Source organism: Aquarana catesbeiana, linkage group LG13 (assembly GCF_042186555.1).
Source record: "Aquarana catesbeiana isolate 2022-GZ linkage group LG13, ASM4218655v1, whole genome shotgun sequence".
NCBI lineage: Eukaryota > Metazoa > Chordata > Amphibia > Anura > Ranidae > Aquarana > Aquarana catesbeiana.
This window is the reverse complement of record NC_133336.1, coordinates 36,204,751-36,228,156: the sequence shown is the minus strand read 5'-3', so window position 1 is coordinate 36,228,156 and position 23,406 is coordinate 36,204,751. Positions and strand designations below refer to the sequence as shown.

Below are 23,406 nucleotides of genomic sequence, written 5' to 3'. Positions count from 1 at the left end.
ATGCATCTGGTGAGGAGAAAATGGGAGGAGATTTTTTTTTTTGTTTTTTTTTTGTGTTGTTTTTTGTGCCGTTTCTTTTTTCCTCCTCTGGGAGGCACAGTGGAGAGATGATTGATGTCATTAAAGGATGAGAATATGTTATATTAGTAAATTAGGCACGGGATGGGCAACACGTAATGGAATCACATAAAGAAGGGTAGATTGAAATGAAAGGTGGAGAGGTATAAAAAATGAAATAGTAGAGTGAGATCATATTGAATTAAAACACTAAACATAATAGGACATGAAAATAGTAATTCGAAATTATACTATATATATATATATATATATATATATATATATATATATATATATTTATTTATTTTATTACTTCTTTATTTTTTGTATTGTTGGTTGTTTGACACATGTAATAGGGCGCTGTAAAGTCCCCTTCTTAATTATACTTTAAATAATGTTTTGCACAAATTGAGTTTCGGTTATGGGTAGGAAAGTGGGTGGGCTTTTTCCTTTTTCTTTTTTTTTCTCTCTTTTGAAGAGGACATGAGCAAGGATCCGGTGTGTTTTCTCAGGGTGGGGGGATTAGTGTGGTGTATGTTAATGAAAAGATTTATATAGATATATTGTACAATGTGTATTTCTATGTTGCATGTTGAAATTTGTCTTAATAAAGAAAAAGTGATTCTAAAAAAAAAAAACAAATTTAAGTAAATAACGAATCTAAACTAAACACATTATTATGTTCTGCACATGTCTAATTACAACTTAAACTGGAGAATACATTTCTCCAATAAGTTAATATTTTGAATATCTTTTCTGCATTATGGGGTACAGTAAACTTTGATTTCTGTGCTTTGTGTCAGACATAAACCATCATCTGTTTAAAGTGGAAGTAAACTCTTTTTTTGCACTTGTACCTACAGGAAAGCCTATAATAAAGCCTATAATAAGCCTTACCTGTAGGCACAGTGAATATCTCCTAAACTCCCATGGTTTAGAAGATATTCACAGTGACGTCACCGGCGCATGCGCTCTGAAAGGATGGCATACCCATGGCATTCCTTTAGAGCCTCGTGCCACGGTCAGTGACGTCATTGCAGCACGGCCAATCAGACAGACGGAGCACGCGAACCTGGAAGGAAAACCGGGTGAAGATCGGAGTCCTCTCAGCAGTGACAGCGCACCGCTGGAGGGCTTTGTTCTAAGGTAAGCATTTCATAATGTGCTAGTATGCAATGCATACTAGCACATTATGCCTTTACTTTACAGGGTTTAAAAAAAAAAATTGGTGCGGTTTACTACCGCTTTTAAGCATTTAGCATATCATTTTTTTCTGTCTTTTTTTTCTTTTGTCTCATTTTGACAGGCCGGGCAACAGCGCTGGTGGGAAACTGAAATTTCAGTGGAAGGAAATATTAAGAGGGGAGAGCTAATTACAAACAATCTAACTAAACTCGTGAAGCCAGAACCATATGAGATCCGCCTAACGCCTATCAACAGATTTGGAGAGGGAGACTCGGCTATTAGAATTATCAAGTATAGTGGTAAGTAAATAAATTATGTGGTGGGGGGAGGGATCCGTGTAAATTTAATCTCAAATGAGCTATGTGCTGTTTTTGGGGGTCAGTTATTTGTGTGTGTCTTAAAGTTAAACTAAACAATATTTTCATTCTCCAAAAGTTATCAATACACATCAACTATTAAATAACCCTGTAATCCATGTATAGTAAGATAGGGGGCAAGTGTTGTATCGTTCATATTATTCTCCTCAATGGGGTCTGTAAGGGGCTCTGATTACTCTGCTACCCCTCCCAACAGTGACTTGACAGCGTAACACCCTTTTGATCTCTAATAGTAACAGAGGCCGGGTGCCCTGGAATGGGTGCTTCTGAGGTAATCTCAGCTCCTGTTGAGAGTCCACAGCAGTGCTTCTGCTGTGAACTTTGAGGATGAATTACTTCCAAGGTGCCTGCAGAAACAAAAGTAGGTGAGAGCTTGTATTGTTCAATCACTGCTTCCCATACATACACTATATTACCAAAAGTATTAGGACACCTGCCTTTACACGCACATGAAATTTAATGGCATCCCAGTCTTAGATGGGAGGGGTGGTTACCCAGATGGTTTCCCTCAATGGATCCCAATAGAGGTACCTGGTACCTACCAGGGAAAAAACTTAGTTACCGTAAGGGTATATATGTCTGTGCCTACACACATACACATATATATCCACATGCACCCGTGTGTATCAGCAGATATAAATAAATAAATAGATAGGTAATGTCTTCAAGGGGTCTGGCCTGAGGCCCCTAATACTGTGGTAAATCTGCACCATATACCACCACTATGTGAAAATATCTATACCATATATACGTAAACCTTATATGCTCTACTGATCCAAAATAATTCAAACCATCAAAATAAACCTCTGCTCCCCGTGCAGAAAAAAGCATGTGTAAATATGAGCAAAGACTTTACATATTATATCAAATTAGTGCAAATAAACGTATTATAATCAAATAAGTCCAAAGAAAACCAAGGTTAACAATTTTGCAGTAATTATAGTCCTTAAAGTTGTTCAGATCCAATGTTTCAACAGTTTGCAAGGGGACTAAAAGGCCAAAATTGTAAAGATAAGGAAACCCATAATTTAGGGAGCCACTGCGAACATTGAACCCAATAGTAGGAAACTATCTGGATGCTCGGTAGGAAGGTGGGGGAGAGAATATTGGGATCGCAACTCCCCTTGCAACCTGTTCCATCTGAGGTTGGAGGAATCCATTGGGAAAATCAACGGCACGGAAACCACCTTGAGGAGCCCGCATAACTGCCGCGGAGAGGAGACCGTGATTGAGACATCCTATGCTGGTCGCCCCTTTTGGGGCTGTTGGATCTGGTGAGTGGGGACCCGCAAGGGGGTGCACAAAAGTCACAGGAATTATCCAAGAGCACTCAAGTCACGAAATTGTTGAAACATTGGATCTGAACAAGTTTTTTCACAAAAAAGTTTTTTCATAAAAGTTTTTTTCACTTTAAGGACTATAATTACTGCAAAATTGTTAACCTTGGTTTTCTTTGGACTTATTTGATTATAATACATTTATTTGCACTAATTTGATATAATATGTAAAGTCTTTACTCATATTTACACGTGCTTTTTTCTGCACGGGGAGCAGAGGTTTATTTTGATGGTTTGAATTATTTTGGATCAGTTGAGCATATAAGGTTTACGTATATATGGTATAGATATTTTCACATAGTGGTGGTATATGGTGCAGATTTACCACAGTATTAAGGGCCTCAGGCCAGACCCCTTGAAGACATTACCTATCTATTTATTTATTTATATCTGCTGATACACACGGGTGCATGTGGATATATATGTGTATGTGTGTAGGCACAGACATATATACCCTTACGGTAACTAAGTTTTTTCCCTGGTAGGTACCAGGTACCTCTATTGGGATCCATTGAGGGAAACCATCTGGGTAACCACCCCTCCCATCTATTACCCCATAGGAAGCGCCACAACCCTTGTTAATATAATTCTAGTTAGTAGAGATTCCCTAGGGAAGCTTTTTAAGGGAGGCAGCACACCTAAATTACTGTTCTAAGCGCAGCTCTTTGTATTCAATTCTTTAATGGCATCCCAGTCTTAGTCCGTAGGGTTAAATATTGAGTTGGCCCACCCTTTGCAGCTATAACAGCTTCAACTCTTCTGGGAAGGCTGTCCACAAAATTTGGACTTTATGGACCTTGCTTTGTGTACTGGTCCAAATCAGTGGTGGAGGGGAGATTATGGGGTGGGGCTGTTTTTCAGGGGTTGGGCTTGGCCCCTTAGTTCCAGTGAAGGGAACTCTTAAGGCGTCAGCATACCAAGACATTTTGGACAATTTCATGCTCCCAACTTTGTGGGAACAGTTTGGGGATGGCCCCTTCCTGTTCCAATGAGACAGTGCACCAGTGCACAAAGCAAGGTCCATAAAGGCATGGATGAGCAGTTTGGGGTGGAGGAACTTGACTGGCCTGCAGAGTCCTGACCTCAACCTGATAGAACACCTTTGGGATGAATTAGAGTGGAGACTGTGAGCCAAGCCTTCTCTTCAACATCAGTACCTGATATCACAAATGCGCTTCTGGCAGAATGCTCAAACCTTCCCATAGACACACTCCTAAACCTTGTGGACAGCCTTTCCAGAAGAGTTGAAGCTGTTATAGCTGCAAAGGGTGGGCCAACTCAATATTGAACCCTACGAACAAAGACTGGGATGCCATTAAAGTTCAAGTGTGTGTAAAGGCAGGCGTCCCAATACTTTTGGCAATATAGGGTATGTAAATACTGTACTTGAATGTCCTTGGCCTGGTCACAGATTTCCCTTAACCCTTTCGCCGCAAGGTCCGTATGTCGTACAGACCTAACAGCAGGGGGTATCGCACACAATCCAGTGGCTGCAGCCACTGGGATTGTGTGTGAAACTGACATTCAGACTCCCGCCTGTCAGGTGAGAGCATTTGGGCGGCTCTGCTGCCGTCCGATCGCTCGCACACACCCCGGTACCGGGGCTCCCCCCCGCCGCTTATCGGGCTCTGTTTGCCTATTGGTGTACCCAGGAGCTCCATGGCAGGTGTCAGCAGGCAGAGGGAAAGGAGAAGAGAAGAAACACGTCCGCTCTCCTCCTCTTCTTCTTGTGACCCAGAAAGTGACATCTCTGCTGTCACCTCCGGGTCAAGCTCTCGGTGTCCCCTATGTGATGAAAAAAAAGTTAAGAAAAAAAAATGGGTTTTTTTTGCAAAAAAAATTAAGTTACACCCAAGCACATAAAATCCCCCCCCCCCCCCCATTTTGAGCCCCCACATGTACACACGCACAAACATAAACCTAAAGCCTACGCATGAAATCGTTGATTACGATACACATGTTACATATCGCCGTGCACGCCGGAGTGAGAGCAATAATTCTAACACAAGACCTCCTCCGTAACACTAAACCGATATCTTTACGGGGCTTTTGAAGCGTTGTCTATTGAAATGATAGGGTACTGAAGTTTGACGCCATTTCACGGGCACGCAAAAATGTAAGGTTTGGCATGTTGGGTATCTATTTACTTGGTGCAAACTCGTCTTTTATATTTGACCAAAAATGTGTGTAATTTATTGCGTTGGTTTGCTCTAAAATTCACGTTAGTGTGTTTTTTACTGAAATGTTGCGTTTCCTTGACCTTTGCGGTAATATCATGCAACATGAAAAATTGAAACTACCACTATTTTGTTCTATAGGGTATCTGCTTTCAGAAAATATATAATATGTGTGTGTTTTGTGTACTCTTCAGGCCTAAAGTGATTTTTTTAAACGTGTGCAAAAAATAAATAAATAAACGCAAAAACGGCTCTGGCAGCTAAAGGGTTAAAGCAGAACTAAAGGCAAAAAGTGTTGTTTTCATTTTTGGATAGAGTAAGGGAGGGTTATAACAGTTGTGACAGTTTTTCTTTCACCATTTGTGTCCAGTTGCAGAGATTTCCCGTCCCATAGCCAAACAAGAAGCCACAAGGCTTCACTTCCCGATTCCCTTACCGAAGACAACGGCGCCTCCACCCAAGAGCCGAGGGACGGGTCGGCTTCGGGTGCCGACATCGCGGGCGCCCCGGACAGGTAAGTGTCCTTATTTTAAAAGTCAGCAGCAGCAGTATTTGTAGCTGCTGACTTTTTTTTTTTTTTTTAATTAGGCGTAACTCCTCTTAAGGGAATTCCTTGGGGATCTCCAAGTCACCAAAAGTAGTGTTCCCATTGGAAGATTTCCCCTCTATTACTTTTCTGGGGACAACCCAAAATTTGGGATTGCCTTTTTATTTCACTTTCAATGATAATGGTAAACCGGATAAATAGAGGGTGAATCTCCCCAACGGGGGGCACAGACAGCAATAACAAAAAAAATAAAAACTGACAGGTGTTCTAATCCCTCTCCAATCTATCCAAAACTAACAGTTATACTTTTAACTTTTTCCATTACATTAGCTGTGTTTTGTTTACAGAAATGCTAACAGCAATGCAGTTATTCAACACTTAACACTAATAGTTGCAAGTTTTGGTTCCGAAATGGGAAACACCCTCAGAGTAGGCACCACATCCCAAGCAGAATTTGAATAGGTAAGAAAGAGGGGAGGGATTTTTACGGTGCAAATTAGTCAAATATAGAAAAGAAGGCTATATATTTTATCTCTTTTTCTTAAAAAGAACAATTTTATTGTTTACATTAAAAACAAACACATATGCCAGTTAATTATAACAATACACTTAAAACAACGTGGTCAAAAAATGGGGAATAACATGTAGGATATACACTGCAAATTCATAGGTGGTAGTTATTGCATACTAGCCCGACATGTTTCGCATTAGTCGCTTTATCAAGGGGTATGCAATTAAGTAGCAAGTCATCCAATACTTTTAATGATTCTACAAAGAGAAAAGGGATGGGGAAAGAAAGGGTTTTACATATAAGAAAACATTTTACAATAATAATATAACGTAAAAGACATAATGAGATATGTGTTGTCACTCCGAAGCATCCATAGAGGCTTACCCCCAACAAGATTGACCCTAGATGAACTCGTCAAAACCAGCGTGTACAGATGCAGCCGAGCAAGACAGCAAGAGGGCTTGAATTGCAACCACAGGGAGCAGTAAGGAGAAGCTGTTATACAGATAGAAAGTATTCAATATTGGAGGGAGAATATCATTGTGCAAAGGGTTAATTGGACTTGTAGGAGGCATAGAATTTAAATAAATATCACTTACGCCAAAAAATAATTGCAGCTGCAACCAAAGAAGTGCAGTTGAACAGCAGAAGTGGTGATTGCCAACAATAGATGGGTAAAATGTACGTTAGAACTGGGAAACAAAAAATAATGAAATTAGAGTGAAAATGGGAGGTGTTGCCAATTTGTACAAAGGATGGAGGTAGATAATTAAAATTAAGGACATACTCCATAGAAAGGTGTTAAAAATGATGTTTTCAATCAACATCGTAATATGAATATGCTCAGAGTATAAGGGTTTTAAATTAATAAAAAAAAAAAAAAAAAAAAAAGGGGATATATAGGTAAGATTAAGACTCAACCAGAGTTCAACAGGTATACAGAAAACGAAGGCATCAGAGCATAGCTATGGAGTATGGAGCAAGGTATGGTGAACGCCACCAGTCACATTACCTGGCTTAGATCTTAGCTTGCATCCTCCGGCGCTGGCAGACATAGCTGTCAGATCAGCCGGTTTAAATACTGCTCCCCATCGAGACGGCGTGTGATGTTGCCGGCTCGATGCGGACGTGATGGCGCCACTGCGCAGGCCCGAGGGACCGAACACACGGACGACGACGCCTCTGGTTATATACATTTGCCGGAGCTGTCGGTCGCCGGTGTGTCTTTCCCCCCCCCACAGTCCTACAAACCAAAGTCAAAAAATTTTCCCCTTTTAAATACGAACCCCAACATCTGGGCATTTGTTACACAGACCTCACGAGCAATCGAAGAGTCCAACCTTCGCCCCTCTGCATCACCTAATTTAAACGCAAACCAAAAAGCTGCCATTAGATCTCTTGAATCCAATCAAAAAATAATAATTAAACCTGCCGACAAAGGCGGGAATTTGGTTATTATGGAAATATCTCAATACATCAATATGTGCAATAAAATTCTATCCAATCAAGATTGGTACCGCCCCATCTCCAAAACCCTAATACAAAATTTCAACACTGAATACTACAATATCATTTTTAGGGCATACCACAAAGGCATCATTGATAAGAATACGTGGGATTACCTCAATGTGAGGGACCCACGAATCCCCACGTTTTACGCCTTACCAAAGGTACATAAATCCATCGTAGACCCTCCAGGACGCCCCATAATATCGGGCTGCCTGTGTCTTACGGAAAATGCCAGCTGTCTAGTTGACAACTATTTACATCCCCACGTCACCTCCCTCTTCTCTTACATTAAAGACACTATAGACCTATTAAAAACTATCGAAGATATGTCTCTCCCACCAGGCACCTATCTAGTTGCACTGGATATCGAAAGTCTTTACAATACGATCCCCCATAATAAGGGTATCGAAATCGTACGTAACCATCTACAAGAGAGAGGTCCCTCGTTTGAGAAATATAATGATTTTGTCCTAGAACTTCTCAACTACATACTAAGACACAATGTCTTCATGTTCAATTCTTCCCACTACCTCCAGGTGCAGGGGGTTGCGATGGGGACTAAATGTGCCCCATCGTATGCCAACCTGTACCTGGGGGGGTGGGAAAAAGATTTGTTTTCCAGGGACGACCTGACCCATTTATTGGAAAAGGTCGTCTCCTGGTATCGATACATAGACGACGTTCTGTTATTTTGGTCTGGGTCAGAAAGAGAACTATTTGAATTCTTTGAATTGATCTCTGTCAACAATTTTAATTTACGTTTCACCATGGAATACAGTACAACTGCAATTAACTTCCTCGATCTCACCATCTCAATCGATACCAATGGTAAACTAAACTCGTCACTTTTCAGAAAACCCTCGGCAGGGAACACTATCCTTCACGCAGCTAGTGCACACCCTGGCCCGTTGTTGAGGAGCATTCCCTACAGTCAGTATTTGCGCTTAAGACGCAACTGTAGTAGGGACACTGATTTCCACTTAGCAGCAAAAGACCTATACAAAAGGCTATTGTCCCGAGGATACAGCCATGCGTGTCTCAAAAGGGCATATAACAAGGTAAAAATACAGAACAGAGACCCTTTATTATTTTCAAAGAAGCCCCCAAAAAAATCCGACACGGTCAGATTGATCACTCGATACTCTAGCCAACATAGAGAGATCAAAAATATCATAGCAAGATTTTGGCCCCTTTTGTCTGCCGACTCAGCAGTCAGCAAACATATCAACTCCTTTCCTGAAATAACCTACAGACGTGCCCCGTCATTGAAGGACCGTCTGGTTTACAGCCATTTTCAAGATACCCTAAATAACAACAACTCCTCCCACACAGGTATCTCCCCATGTGGCAGGTGTGATATTTGTCCCTATGTGGAAAGTACATCACAATTTTTACTTCCCAATGGTCAGTGGTATTCAATAAAATTTAGGGCTACATGTCAAACTCCAGGCATAATCTATCTAGCTCAGTGCATCTGTGGTGGATTTTATGTGGGTAAAACGAAACGACCACTTTATAAACGAATTAGAGACCACATAAAGCCAATTTTGAAAAAACAAATGGACACAGCCATTGCCAGGCATGTAGGATTGTATCATAACTTCAATCCCAGAACTATAAAGTTCTATGTTCTGGAGCATGTACCACTGGACGAAAGAGGGGGAAGTGTTGATCGGACACTCCTCCAGCTTGAAGCCCGCTGGATCTACAGTCTCCAAGCCACCCATTTCCCAGGCTTTAATGAATGCCTTAGTTACAGACCCTTCCTCTGATCTAGCTGCTCATGCAATGTTCCCTGATGCCAACCCACATCTGACACCATCCTCGTCCACCTCTTCACCCATTTTCCCTAATTCCCCTTCCCATACCTTCACCCTCCCTCCCTTTATGTCATTTTCATTAAATGACTTGCTGTTTACATGTACTCATGTTAGTCAATTTTTACATTCTATTCTGCAAACTTTGTTAAATCTGTAACTGTTGTTTAATGATGTTCCATTTAATTATGTCCTTTATTGTATTCATGACTTGATTGATATATTATGTGTTGTCCCTCAGCAGCACCGATCGGGATCGGATGGTTTGTGGTCCTTCCGACTCGACGGGTTACTCCTTTGACCCCTCTCAGTCAGGCCGCTCCAGTCCAGTCTCGCTATGACAGCTGTAGGGGGGCTGCCGCATCCACACGGACGCCCGGGGCACATCTTATTGATGTGCCCATTCCGCGCCGTGCATCCCCTCCAAACCAGCTCCCTTGCCGGTTACCATCGCAACCCTTCCCCGCCTCCTTCGTCCCTACGCGATCGCTGTGCGGGAGGAGCTACCTTGCGCAGCAGTGCGCATGTCGGCTGCCTCCACCAGCGCAGTGATTTGTGGGGATTGAAGTTTGGCAAGGTTCGGTCCCTCGGGCCTGCGCAGTGGCGCCATCACGTCCGCATCGAGCTGGCAACGTCACACGCCGTCTCGATGGGGAGCAGTATTTAAACCGGCTGATCTGACAGCTATGTCTGCCAGCGCCGGAGGATGCAAGCTAAGATCTAAGCCAGGTAATGTGACTGGTGGCGTTCACCATACCTTGCTCCATACTCCATAGCTATGCTCTGATGCCTTCGTTTTCTGTATACCTGTTGAACTCTGGTTGAGTCTTAATCTTACCTATATATCCCCTTTTTTTTTTTTTTTTTTTTTTATTAATTTAAAACCCTTATACTCTGAGCATATTCATATTACGATGTTGATTGAAAACATCATTTTTAACACCTTTCTATGGAGTATGTCCTTAATTTTAATTATCTACCTCCATCCTTTGTACAAATTGGCAACACCTCCCATTTTCACTCTAATTTCATTATTTTTTGTTTCCCAGTTCTAACGTACATTTTACCCATCTATTGTTGGCAATCACCACTTCTGCTGTTCAACTGCACTTCTTTGGTTGCAGCTGCAATTATTTTTTGGCGTAAGTGATATTTATTTAAATTCTATGCCTCCTACAAGTCCAATTAACCCTTTGCACAATGATATTCTCCCTCCAATATTGAATACTTTCTATCTGTATAACAGCTTCTCCTTACTGCTCCCTGTGGTTGCAATTCAAGCCCTCTTGCTGTCTTGCTCGGCTGCATCTGTACACGCTGGTTTTGACGAGTTCATCTAGGGTCAATCTTGTTGGGGGTAAGCCTCTATGGATGCTTCGGAGTGACAACACATATCTCATTATGTCTTTTACGTTATATTATTATTGTAAAATGTTTTCTTATATGTAAAACCCTTTCTTTCCCCATCCCTTTTCTCTTTGTAGAATCATTAAAAGTATTGGATGACTTGCTACTTAATTGCATACCCCTTGATAAAGCGACTAATGCGAAACATGTCGGGCTAGTATGCAATAACTACCACCTATGAATTTGCAGTGTATATCCTACATGTTATTCCCCATTTTTTGACCACGTTGTTTTAAGTGTATTGTTATAATTAACTGGCATATGTGTTTGTTTTTAATGTAAACAATAAAATTGTTCTTTTTAAGAAAAAGAGATAAAATATATAGCCTTCTTTTCTATATTTGACTAATTTGCACCGTAAAAATCCCTCCCCTCTTTCTTACCTATTCATTTAACACTAATAGGTCTATATATATATATATCTCTATATCTTGTAAATGAAAATGTGTGGCTTTTGATAGTTTAAGATGAAGGAGATTTTTTTACACATGGTAATAATCTCTTTTTATTCTTGCTTTTCAGCTCCAATTAATCCACATTTACGTAAGTACCAAATATTCAAATTCTGCAGGATGATTACTAAACCATTGTTGTTTATCACTTTAACTGTGAAATTCATGTAAAATGGGTTTCCCAGAAAACTGATGTATAGTCATGTGAAGGGCTTCACACCACATCTTCTGAGCTTTTATGAGACATTTGCACTTACAGATTTCACACTCACTGCTGCCTGCTGCTAAAATTTGTTATTTTGCCTCGACCTTAAAGCGATAGTAAACCACACCTGGTGAAAAAGAAAAAAAAAAAAAAATCCTCCAAGGCAATGTCATAATGTAAATTGAATTGAGATAGTGAAACGTCAAAAAAGAAAAGCACCATAAACCAAGCAGTTTGATTTGAATCATTTATTAGTTGAAATCTGTATCAATGACAGACTTCCTAAATAAGACACCTTTATACTAGAAAACATAAAACATATAACATGTATAAAAACATTGTTAAAAAGACAATCCGGATTGTCAGCCCACATGCTGGAAATTCTATGATAAAGATAATTATCTCAGATATCAAAAAACGATGAGAATTCCCGTTACAAATAAAGTGCACACTGAGCAAAGGTAGCAATTGCCAAATTTGTATTGAAGACAAAAGGATATCTTTAATCACCAAGATAAATGACCAAAAACTGGAGTCCAAACTAGACACTAGATGATCAATCTTGATGGAGGTAACTTTCTGTGTGTAGCAGAGTAGGGATGAGCCGAACACCCCCCCCGGTTTGGTTCGCAGCAGAACATGTGAACAGCCAAAAACTTTGTTCGAACACGCAAACAAAGTTAAAGTTTATGGGACACGAACATGAAAAATCAAAAGTGCTCATTTTAAAGGCTTACAAGTATATGCAAGTTATTGTCATAAAAAGTGTTTTGGGGACCTGGGTCCTGCCCCAGGGGACATGTATCAGTGCAAAAAAAAGTTTCAAAACCAGACGTCTTTTCGGGAGCAGAGATTTTAATAATGCTTAAAGTGAAACAATAAAAGTGAAATATTCCTTTACATTTCGTACCTGGGGAGGGGACCCCCAGATCCCGGCCTCCCCCCTGTGTGAAATGGTAACGGTTACATAACTGGGTGGCCCCGTCCCCCTCTGATGCTACGGGGAAGCCATAGGGATGTCCCCCGTGCGCCATAGGGGGGCGGGGTCACCCGTTGACATCACCGTGTGGCCCCACCCTCAGTTATAAAAGAGCTGTCACCTGAGAGGACCGTCATTATGGCGGGTGCCTCCCATGTAGGTGGGTCGGACGGGTTGTTTTCTTCTTCTTCTCTTGCTCCACCGACAGACTGAAAAAGAAAAAAAAGACTATGTGGGACAGTTTTATTTTTTTTAATTTTTTAATAAAGAACTTGTCTCCAAGCTGTGTCATGTCATTTTTAACATTTTCACACTTTTTTTGTGAAATGGTAGGGGTAAATTTGTACCCCGTTACAATTTCACACAGGGGGGAAGGCCAGGATCTGGGGGTCCACTTGTTAAAGGGGGCTTCCAGATTCCGATAAGCCCCCCACACGCAGACCCCCAGAACCACCGGCCAAGGGTTGTGGGGATGAGGCCCTCGTCCCCATCAACATGGGGACAAGGTGCTTTGGGGGGCTACCCCAAAGCACCCTCCCCATGTTGAGGGCATGTGGCCTGGTACGGTTCAGGAGGGAGGGGCGCTCTCTCATCCCCCCTCTTTTCCTTCTGCTTGCCAGGTTGCGTGCTCGGATAAGGGTCTGGTATGGATGTTTGGGGGGATTTTTAAAAAATTTGGCGCGGGGTTCCCCTTAAAATCCATACCAGACCTGAAGGGTCTGGTATGGATTTTGAGGGGGACCCCCACGCAACTTTTTATTTTAAAATTTTGGTTCGGATTTCCCCTTAATATTCATACCAGACCCAAAGGGCCTGGTAATGGACTGTGGGGGAATCCCATGCCGTTTTTTTCAATGACTTTTATGTGTATTGCCGGGACTGACAATTCATTATAGCCGCGAGTACTTTTAAATTACTTTTTTTCCTTTTAGAAATGTAATTTTGCTCTCGGAATATTTCACTTTTATTGTTTCACTTTAAGCATTATTAACATCACTGCTCCCAAAAAAAACGGCTGTTTTTAAAAACTTTTTTTTGCATTGATACATGGGCCCGGGTCCCCAAACACTTTTTTTGACAATACGTGCATATAAGCCTTTAAAATTATTTCTCCCATAGGTTTTTAAAGGGTGTTCCGCGGCTTTCGAATTTGCCACAAACACCCCAAATTGTTTGCTATTCGGCGCAAACATCGGGGCTCATCCCTATAGTAGAGTAATATCTCCCTATAGTCATGTGTATTATAATTGGTCATTGATTTAAAGCAGCAAGTATTTCTTCAATATAGATGGGGAATGGTTGTGAAAAACCGCAATAAATGATAGTCAAAGAATGTTGCAGTTATGTAGTACAAACCATTCATTAAGGATTTCACAGTGAAGGTAGCAGTAAATACTAGATTCTTAATTGAAAAGGGTTGAGGATTAAGAACTGCTGATGTGAAATCTTGATTTCATTTTCAAGACAGCAGATTTCTTTGTTTTAATAGATACAAGTCACAGTGTCTGTAGAAGTATCAACTTCACAGTGGCTAGAGTAATATATCATCGTTTTTCCAGTCAAATCTCAGCAATTCAGCGTTATTTGAAACAGTATGAATGGCTAATTGCCAGAAAAAGTACTCACTGTTACGCTGTTACAATGAAGCTGGGGTTCAGTGAACCAATGATTGGATCTGTTGGATGATGGCCATGGAGCTGTGTCTCAATCCTTCAGAGTTATCCTCACATAAAGTTGCTGCAAAAGAGGTTTTTCTAGGTAATAGTGGTTACAATCCTTTTGTCAGTGCCCAGTGTTGCTCTATGAAGCCAGAGACAGAGCAGGCCAGCCAGCCTATCTTAAAGTCCCTTTTCAGAGATCTTGCGGCTTGTGTGTGGGTTCCATTGCCGGGTTGAATAATGTGATGATGTCACATGATTGACACGTTTCGTCCTCCAATCAGAGGACTTCTTCAGAATCGCATACTAGCACATTATGAGAAACTTCCCTTAGAATGAAGACCTCCAGTGCCGCACTGTCACAGCTGAGAGGGCTTCCATATTCCCCTGGTCTTCCTTCGGGGCATTTGCAGTCCCTGGCTACATGAGTGGCCAGGGGCGCAATGACGTCACTGTTTACAGGAGCCACTGTTTATGGCAAGGGCTTTGAACTGTATACCGGACCTTCAAATGCATGTACTCTGAATATCTCCCAAACAGTGCAAGTTTAGAAGATATCCACAATACCTACAAGTAAGCCTGTAGGTATTGTAGGCCCCAAGAATGTAGATGACATTTTTTTTAGGGTGTAGCAGCCCTTTGACACCCCAAAGAAAAGATAGCTCCTCCAGAGGCAGGGATAGGCTAGCATTTCACCCCAGGGCCCCCAGAGTCCATGGCTAAAATGGGGAGGACCAAGAAAGGATATTGGATACCAGTAACTTCTGTCTTTTTGAAGTTTTATTGCAGAACAGTTAAGGAGGTGAGGGTTAGAGAAACACCATAACAGATCATTTATAGACTCTCCAGATCAATGTCCAGCTTCACAATGTCAGAACCTTAAGCCGACCGGCAACACTAAGCACATTCCCAAATTTCAGTGCATGCTCCAAATAAGTCACCAGGCCCTTCTCAGAGACTAGCCTTCCTACTGGTTCTCTCCAGCAAGGGGCCTCCCCTGGATCTCCTCCTTGGCACAACTTCCTCCAGAACAGGCAGGACAGATCCAGGACCACTTCAGCTCATGTTAGGACCCAAAACAGGCTATTGAGCCTAACAGCAGAGCTCCATCAAACCGCACTTCCCTAGACCTCAGCCCAGGGGAAAAGAGCAAGCACATGGCCTGTCCCAAATAATTATATCCTTCTCCCACATGCACCAGTGGTATAAACCTACTAAGGAAATATAAATATTCATAACCCAGTTTTGCTTGTGATATCTCATACTATAACCAGTGATACCAGTGATATCTACTGGTGACAGTGAGAAATCACAAGTTAACTTAAGTTTAGGGAAAAACCAGATGAATAATTATACAATCAGTCTGAGCTAAATACAGCCCAGCCAAAACTAAATTTACATAGTAGCCCCTGTTTAGGACAAGGGGGCTACAAGGGCATAGCAAAAACGGGAACATATTAATATTTTAAAGTCTCCCTGTCATAAGAGAAGTATGAGGGCTGCCATTGCTGGTCTCCTCTAAATAGACTCTCCATTTAGAGGAGACCAGCAATGGCAGCCCTCATACTTGCTTGTTTCCTGGTATCAGTACATTTTGAGTCACACACCAGGAACATGCATGCTATAAATGGAATAATTTCAAACACAGTGACAGTTTTCTTTCCATATTGTTACTTTTTCACTTGTGTTACAGTATACAGTATGCAAAATACAATTACAAAGCAATAAAATATTTTCAAAGGAAAAATATCAAAGTAAAAACCAAATTATGCAGTGCTTCTGTATAACCAAAACTAACATTACTGTTTCTTTAAATCACCTCAAAGCATAATATCATAAAAGCATGATACAAAATGTGAATAAAGAGTCCATCATTGTCCTTTCATGTAATATAGGGTTATAAAACCACCAATTCAAGCAAGAATGTAAAAAAGTTGCTAATGTTTCCAAACATGCAATTAAATCAATAGTGTCCACCTCTCCAACACTCTTCATGCAATTGTGACATTCCCCTCGCCCAATGTGCCCTCACTTAGGGGATTAGACCAATGAATGGTCTACACAGTGGGGAACATAATTATTTGATCCCATGCAGTTTTTGTATGTTTGCCCACTTGCAAAGAAATGAAGGGTCCTATCATTTTTATCATCGGTGTATTTTCAATTATAGAGACAGAATATCAACCAAAAATCCAGAAAAAAACACATGATACAAATGTTATAAATTGAGTTGTAGTTCAGTGAGTAAAATAAGTATTTGATCCCCAAGCAAAACATGACTTAGTACTTGGTGGAGAAACCCTTGTTGGCAGTCACAGAGGTCATATATTTCTTGTAGTTAGTGACCAGGTTTGCACACTTCTCAGAAGGGATTTTGGTCCACTCTTTTTTACAGATCTTCTTCTCCAAATCCTTAAGGTTTCTTGGCTGTCGCTTGGCAACTCAGTTTCAGCTTCCTCCATACATTTTCTGTAGGATTAAGGTCTGGAGACTGGCTAGGGCACTCCATGACCTTAATGTGCTTCTTCTTGAGACACTCTTTTGTTGCCTTGGCGGTATGTTTTGGGTCATTGTCATGCTGAAAGACTCATCCATGACCCATCTTCAGTGTTCTGGCTGAGGGAAGAAGGTTCTCATGCAAGATTTTACAATACATGGCCCCGTCTATTGCCCCCTCAATGTGGCAAAGTCAGTCTGTACCTTTAGCAGAGAAACAGCCCCAAAGCATAATGTTTCCACCTCTGTGCTTGACTGTAGGGATGGCATTCTTAGGGTCATAGTCAGCATTTTTTTTCCTCCGAACACAACATGTCCCCCTTCTCAAGAAGCCACATGTACAGTCATGCCAATGAACGTCTAAACCATTCAAAGAAGGATTAGGAGAAAGTGCTGTGGTTAGATAAGACCAAAATTGAGCTCTTTGGCATTAACTCAATTTGTGGTGTTTGGTGGAAGAAAAATGCTGTCTATGACTCCAGGAACACCATCCCTAAAGTCTAGCATGGAGGTGGAAACATGATGCTTTGGGGCTGTTTCTTTGGTAAAGGTACAGTCATGCCAATGAACATCTAAATGATTCAGAGAAGGATTGGGAGAAAGTGCTGTGGTCAGATGAGACCAAAATTGAGCTCTTTGGCAATAACTTGACTCGCCATGTTTGGATGAAGAAAAATGTTGACTATGACCCTAAGAACACCATCCCTACAGTCAAGCACAGAGGTGGAAACATGATGCTTTGGGGCTGATTCTCTGCTAAAGGTACAGGCTGACTTTGCCACATTGAGGGGCCAAAGGATGGGCCATTTATTGTAAAATCTTGGATGCAAACCTTTTGCCCTCAGCCAGAAGGATGGGTCTTCCAGCATGACAATTACCCAAAACATACTGCCAAGGCAACAAAGGAGTGTCTCAGGAAGAAGCACATTAAGGTAATGGAGTGGCCTAGCCAGTCTTCAGCACTTAATTCTATAGAAAATGTATGGAGGGAGCTGAAACTTCAAGTTGCCAAGCGGCAGCCAAGAATCCTTAAGGAAAAGAAAAGTGGACCAAAATCCCACCTGGGATGTGAGCAAACCTGGTCACCAACTACAAAAAAACGTCTGTGCCTCTGTGCTTACCATCAAGGGTTTCTCCACCAAGTACTAAGTCATGTTTTGCTTGGGGATCAATTACTTACTTTACTCACTGAACTACAACTTAATTTGTAGCATTTGTTTTATGTTTTTTTCTGGGTTTTTGATATTCTGTCTCTATCATTTTAAATACACATATGATATAAAAAATATAGACCGTTCCTTTCTTTGTAAGTGGGCAAACTTACAAAATCTGCAGGGGATCAAATCATTATTTTTCCCACTGTATATGTGCATTTTTCCCACTGTTGGGATCTTTAATGATGTTTCACTGTTACGGAAACCTCTGGATTATTGCTCTCCTCTCTTTGGGTTCACTTCCACTTATCCACATCAAGGGTTACCTCTGGGTTATTGCTCTCCTCTCTTTGGGTTCACTTCCACCTATCCACATCACCAAAGAGAAAACTGTACATAGTGCTTATCCTTTAAAATAACTGGTCTTTATTTAAATAATATCTAATGTCCAGAACACTCACATTCACATGGTGCTGTGAGTGCACCAGACTACAGTATACTGCATAAAGTCAAAAGCCTTAGGCCGAGAGTAACAATTCCACATAATATGTTTACCACAATCCTCATATGCCGTGTGCACTGTGACGTGATGTCAGAATGGCTGGCCCCTACCCTACGCATTGCGCCACAGGGTCACGTGGCTTTCTCAGGGGGATGTCCCAGCAGCCGCTTTCAGGGGAGTGGAGACATAAGGGACAATGGCTGCAGAGCCTGGGCTGCGACATCATCCATAGGTTTACTATGAGGCATCCGTTGTCTGCTATCCTTCCTCTCCCCTAAAGCTGGTACTCAAAGCCAATCACTTGACTGGACCAGAGCACCCTTCAATTAGGTAAGTATACACATTTTCAAATGAATGTTTGAATAAATATACACTAGATTACCAAAGGTATTGGGACACCTGCCTTTACACGCACATGAACTTTAATGGCATCCCAGTCTTAGTCCGTAGGGTTCAATAATAAGTTGGCAAACCTTTTGCAACTATAACAGCTTCAACTCTTTTGGAAAGGCTGTCCACAAGATTTAAGAGTGTATCTATGGGAATTTTGGACCAGTCTTCCAGAAGCGCATTTGTGAGGTCAGGCACTGATGTGGATGAGAAGGCCTGGCTCACAGTGTCTGCTCTTATCCCAAAGGTGTTCTATCGTGTTGTGTAGGCCAGTCTAGTTCCTCCACCCAGAAGTCACTCATCCATGTCTTTGTGGACCTTGCTTTGTGCACTGGTGTGCAATCATGTCGGAACAGGTAGAGGCCATCCCCAACTGTTTCCACAAAGTTGGGAGCATGAAATTTTCCAAAATGTCTTGGTATGCTGATGCCTTAACAGTTCTCTTCACTAGAACTAAGAGGCCAAGCCCAACACCTGAAAAACAACCCCACACCATAATTCCCCTCCACCAAATGATTTGGACCAGTGCACAAAGCAAGGTCCATAAAGACATGGAAGAGCGAGTTTGGGGTGGAGGAACTTGTGCAGGCCAGTCAAAGTCCTGACCTCAACCCGAAAGGACACCTGTGGGATGCATTAGAGCGGAGACTGCAAGGCCAGGCCTTCTCGTTCGCATCAGTGCCTAACCTCATAAATGCGCTTCCGGAAGAATGGTCAAACATTCCCATAGAGACACTCCTAAACTTTGTGGGCAGCCTTCCCAGAAGACTTGAAGCTGTTATAGCTGCAAAGGTTGGACCAACTCAATATTTAACCCTACGGACTAATGCCCCGTACACACGGTCCCCGTACAGGACATTGATCGGACATTCCGACAACAAAATCCTAGGATTTTTTCCGACGGATGTTGGCTCAAACTTGTCTTGCATGCACACGGTCACACAAGGTTGTTGGAAAATCCAATCGCTCTGAGCGCAGTGGCGTAAAACACGTACGTCGGGACTATAAACGGGGCAGTAGCCAATAGCTTTCATCTCTTTATTCTGAGCATGCGTGGCACTTTGTGCGTCGGATTTGCATACACACGATCGGAAATTCCGACAACGGATTTTGTTGTCGGAAAATTTTATAGCCTGCTCTCAAACTTTGTGTGTCGGAAAATCCGATGGAAAATGTGTGATGGAGCCTACACACGGTCGGAATTTCCGACAACAAGGTCCTATCACACATTTTCCGTCGGAAAATCCGACCGTGTGTACGGGGCATAAGACTGGGATGCCATTAAAGTTCATGTGCATGGAAAGGCAGGCGTCCCAATACTTTTGTTAATATTGTGTATATGAAAATTGTCAGTACATTCAATGACTTGACGAATGCCTTTCAAAAGGACTTCAACATTTTGTTTGCTTTTAACATCACATTTTGGAATTAATATAATTTACTGATCAAAAATCACATACACTGTTAGAAGTTTGTTAATTCAAAAAAAATGTTCAATCCTGCCTTTTGAAGGCGTATTCTGTTGTTCTGGCAAAGGAACAGTCTATAGAAATGAGGTTTGTAACATTATTTCAGTATATACTGTGTACATAAAGTAATGGGTCCGACGTTCTTCGATATCCCCCTAAGTACTATCTAAGCTCATTGTCTCACCCAGTTGAGAATGCTTATACAGTCCAGGAAGATGTAAGAGGTTTGAGAAATATGAAAAAAATAACTGAAGAATGTGAAAGCTAACTTTAACTAAAAGCTAAGTTCACTCAACCATCTTGTTTTTAAAACGTGTTTTAGCCTAATCATTAGTCGTTACCTTGATAGCTTCTGGTTTTATTTTGCCATTATAGAGAATGAATCCTCAGTACTCAATCTCATTAAGGGCAAGTGCATACTTTCCCAGGTTAATAGCCAGACCTACGGATTTAATGATAGACATAATTTTGTCCATATGTTTTAAGTGCTCTTTTCTACTAGGACTGAACTCAGCTATGTCATCAAAATGGAGAACCATGTCCATCCAAGAGACAATTGAGCCTTTGACTGAATGTAGCTAATAGCTTTTAAAGACATAGAAGAAGACATGAAAATGTGCAATAAAAAAAAAAAAGACGGGGGAAAGTGAGAGGCAATATTAATGTAGCCAGTCAGATGATTGTATTTGCTGTCTGGAAGAAATATTGAGGTTCCAGAGGACTAGACAGTAAATCTGTTAGGTTAGAACAGTGTTTCACAACCTTTTTTCAGCCAAGGCACCCTTTAAAATTAGGCACAATCTCTAGGCACCCCATTCTAAAATGTAAAAAATGAAATAGTTTTACATAACACAGCAACATCCACACACACAGGACACCCAACAAGAGAGGTGATTTGTTCTTCCAGAGCAATTACACCATTGCACACTGGTGTTAACTAATACTGCAATGATTCTCTCCCTTATCCAGCTAATGTGACCCCAGTGCTCACAGAGAGGGCCAGGGGAGGTTCAAACAAGAATGCTGCGTAGGCAACCAACGTCTTCCTTATCAACCAATGACATCATTGGTTGTTAGGACGCCAGTAGCTGGAAGGTTGTAAAGGTGCACAATTAAAACCTGTGGCTTTGTGTAACTAAAAGGCAAGCTTCATCCACCCACTGGCTTGTATACAGTTTTGTTGCAATTTTTAGGCATTTTTTCAGGGTACCCCTGAAGAAACCTAATGGCACTCCAGGGTGCTTAGGCACGCTGGTTGAAAAAGGCTGGGTTAGAACAAACAACATAAAGGGGATACCAGCTCTGGGCATAGCAGAAGATCACAGCTTACACTTCAGAAGTCTATGGAGCTGTAATGCACAGGCATGAGCAGAAGAGTGAACCTCGCGGGACAGAATGTAAACGCACACCAAAAGGATGTGGATTTTCTTTTGCTTTCACTTTCAAAAGTAAAACAGGACAAATAGAGAGGATAAATCTCCTTGTCCCTCTCCTCTCTATCCACATCTAAAAAAAGTTTTGTCTTTTGTTATACTTTAAAACGGACATTGCATGGATTATTTAAGAGCGGAAAGAGCAATATAGGTTTGCCAAGCTTATTGATATGTATTGTCGGGTGGGCACCTCCATCCCTCAAATAATGAACAAATAACAAAGAATCCACCATATATGGGACTTTTAAGGTGCCAAGCTATATATTACATGTACACCATTGTTAAAATTCCATACATTTATTCAAATTCATATAAAACATTAAAAAATACAACATCGTCCAGACAAGGCATGACTTCCTTTGTAAGGTCACAATATGTTCCCCTATAAAAGAAAAGATTTACCCTCCCAACCCTTCTGTATACTGTTGCTGAATTCAGGCTAAATAATTAGCAAGATTCTAGATGGCAATTACAGGGGGGGTGATTGTCATTGAATGTTTACAATGCTTAGCTACAGGGCACCTGAACTCTGCCTCACTACTGACCCCTGAACTCTGCCTCACCTAAAACTGACCACTGAACTCTGCCTCGCTTGCTCTTGACCCCTGAAATCTGTACCACTTATTACTGATCTCTGCCTCTCTACTGACCCCTGAACCCTGCCTCACTCTTACTACTAACCCCTGAACTCTGCCTCACTTGCACTGACCCCGATCTCTACCTCACTCACTATTGACCCCTGAACTCTGCTTCATTTACTACTGACCCCTGAACGCTACCTCACTACTGACCCCTGAACTCTGCCTCACCTAAAACTGACCCCTGAACACTGCCTCACTACTGACCCCTGAACTCTGCCTCACTCTTACTACTGACCCCTGAACTCTGCCTCACTACTGACCCCTGAACTCTGCATCACTTGCACTGACCCCTGAACTCTGCCTCATTTACTACTGACCCCTGAATACTACCTCACTACTGACCCATGAATACTACCGCACTATTGACCCCTGAACTCTGCCTCACCTAAAACTGACCCCTGAACTCTGCCTTACCTAAAACTGACCCCTGAACTCTGCCTCACTACTGACCCCTGAACTCTGCCTCATTTACTAAAGACCCCTGAACTCTGCCTCATTTACTACTGACCCCTGAACTCTGCCTCATTTACTACTGACCCCTGAACTCTGCCTCATTTACTACTGACCCCTGAACTCTGCCTCACCTAAAACTGACCCCTGAACTCTGCCTCACCTAAAACTGACCCCTGAACTCTGCCTCACTTGCTACTGACCCCTGAAACCTGTACCACTTATTACTGATCTATGCCTCACTACTGACCCCTGAAACCTGTACCACTTATTACTGATCTATGCCTCACTACTGACCCCTGAAACCTGTACCACTTATTACTGATCTATGCCTCTACTGACCCCTGAACTCTGCCTCACCTAAAACTGACCCCTGAACTCTGCCTCACCTAAAACTGACCCCTGAACTCTTCCTCACTTGCTACTGACCCCTGAAATCTGTACCATTTATTCCTGAACTCTGCCTCACTACTGACCCCTGAACCCTGGCTCACTCTTACTACTGACCCCTGAACTCTGCCTCACTACTGACCCCTGAACTCTGCATCACTACTAACCCCTGCACTCTGCATCACTTGCACTGACCCCGATCTCTGCCTCACTCACTACTGACCTCTGAACTCTGCCTCATTTACTACTGACCCATGAATACT

At 41.8% G+C, this 23,406-nt stretch overlaps 1 protein-coding gene across 2 annotated transcripts in view; it reads left to right on the top strand.

Moving 5' to 3' along the window:
• MDGA2 (MAM domain containing glycosylphosphatidylinositol anchor 2) overlaps window positions 1-23,406 on the top strand; it is a 1,144,403-nt gene that overhangs the window by 1,059,039 nt on the left and 61,958 nt on the right. For both annotated transcript variants that reach the window (XM_073609471.1, XM_073609469.1), the window contains exons 11-12: window positions 1,364-1,541; window positions 11,447-11,467. In XM_073609471.1, the coding sequence (XP_073465572.1) occupies window positions 1,364-1,541; window positions 11,447-11,467 (199 nt within the window). The remainder of the gene's footprint in view (window positions 1-1,363; window positions 1,542-11,446; window positions 11,468-23,406) is intronic.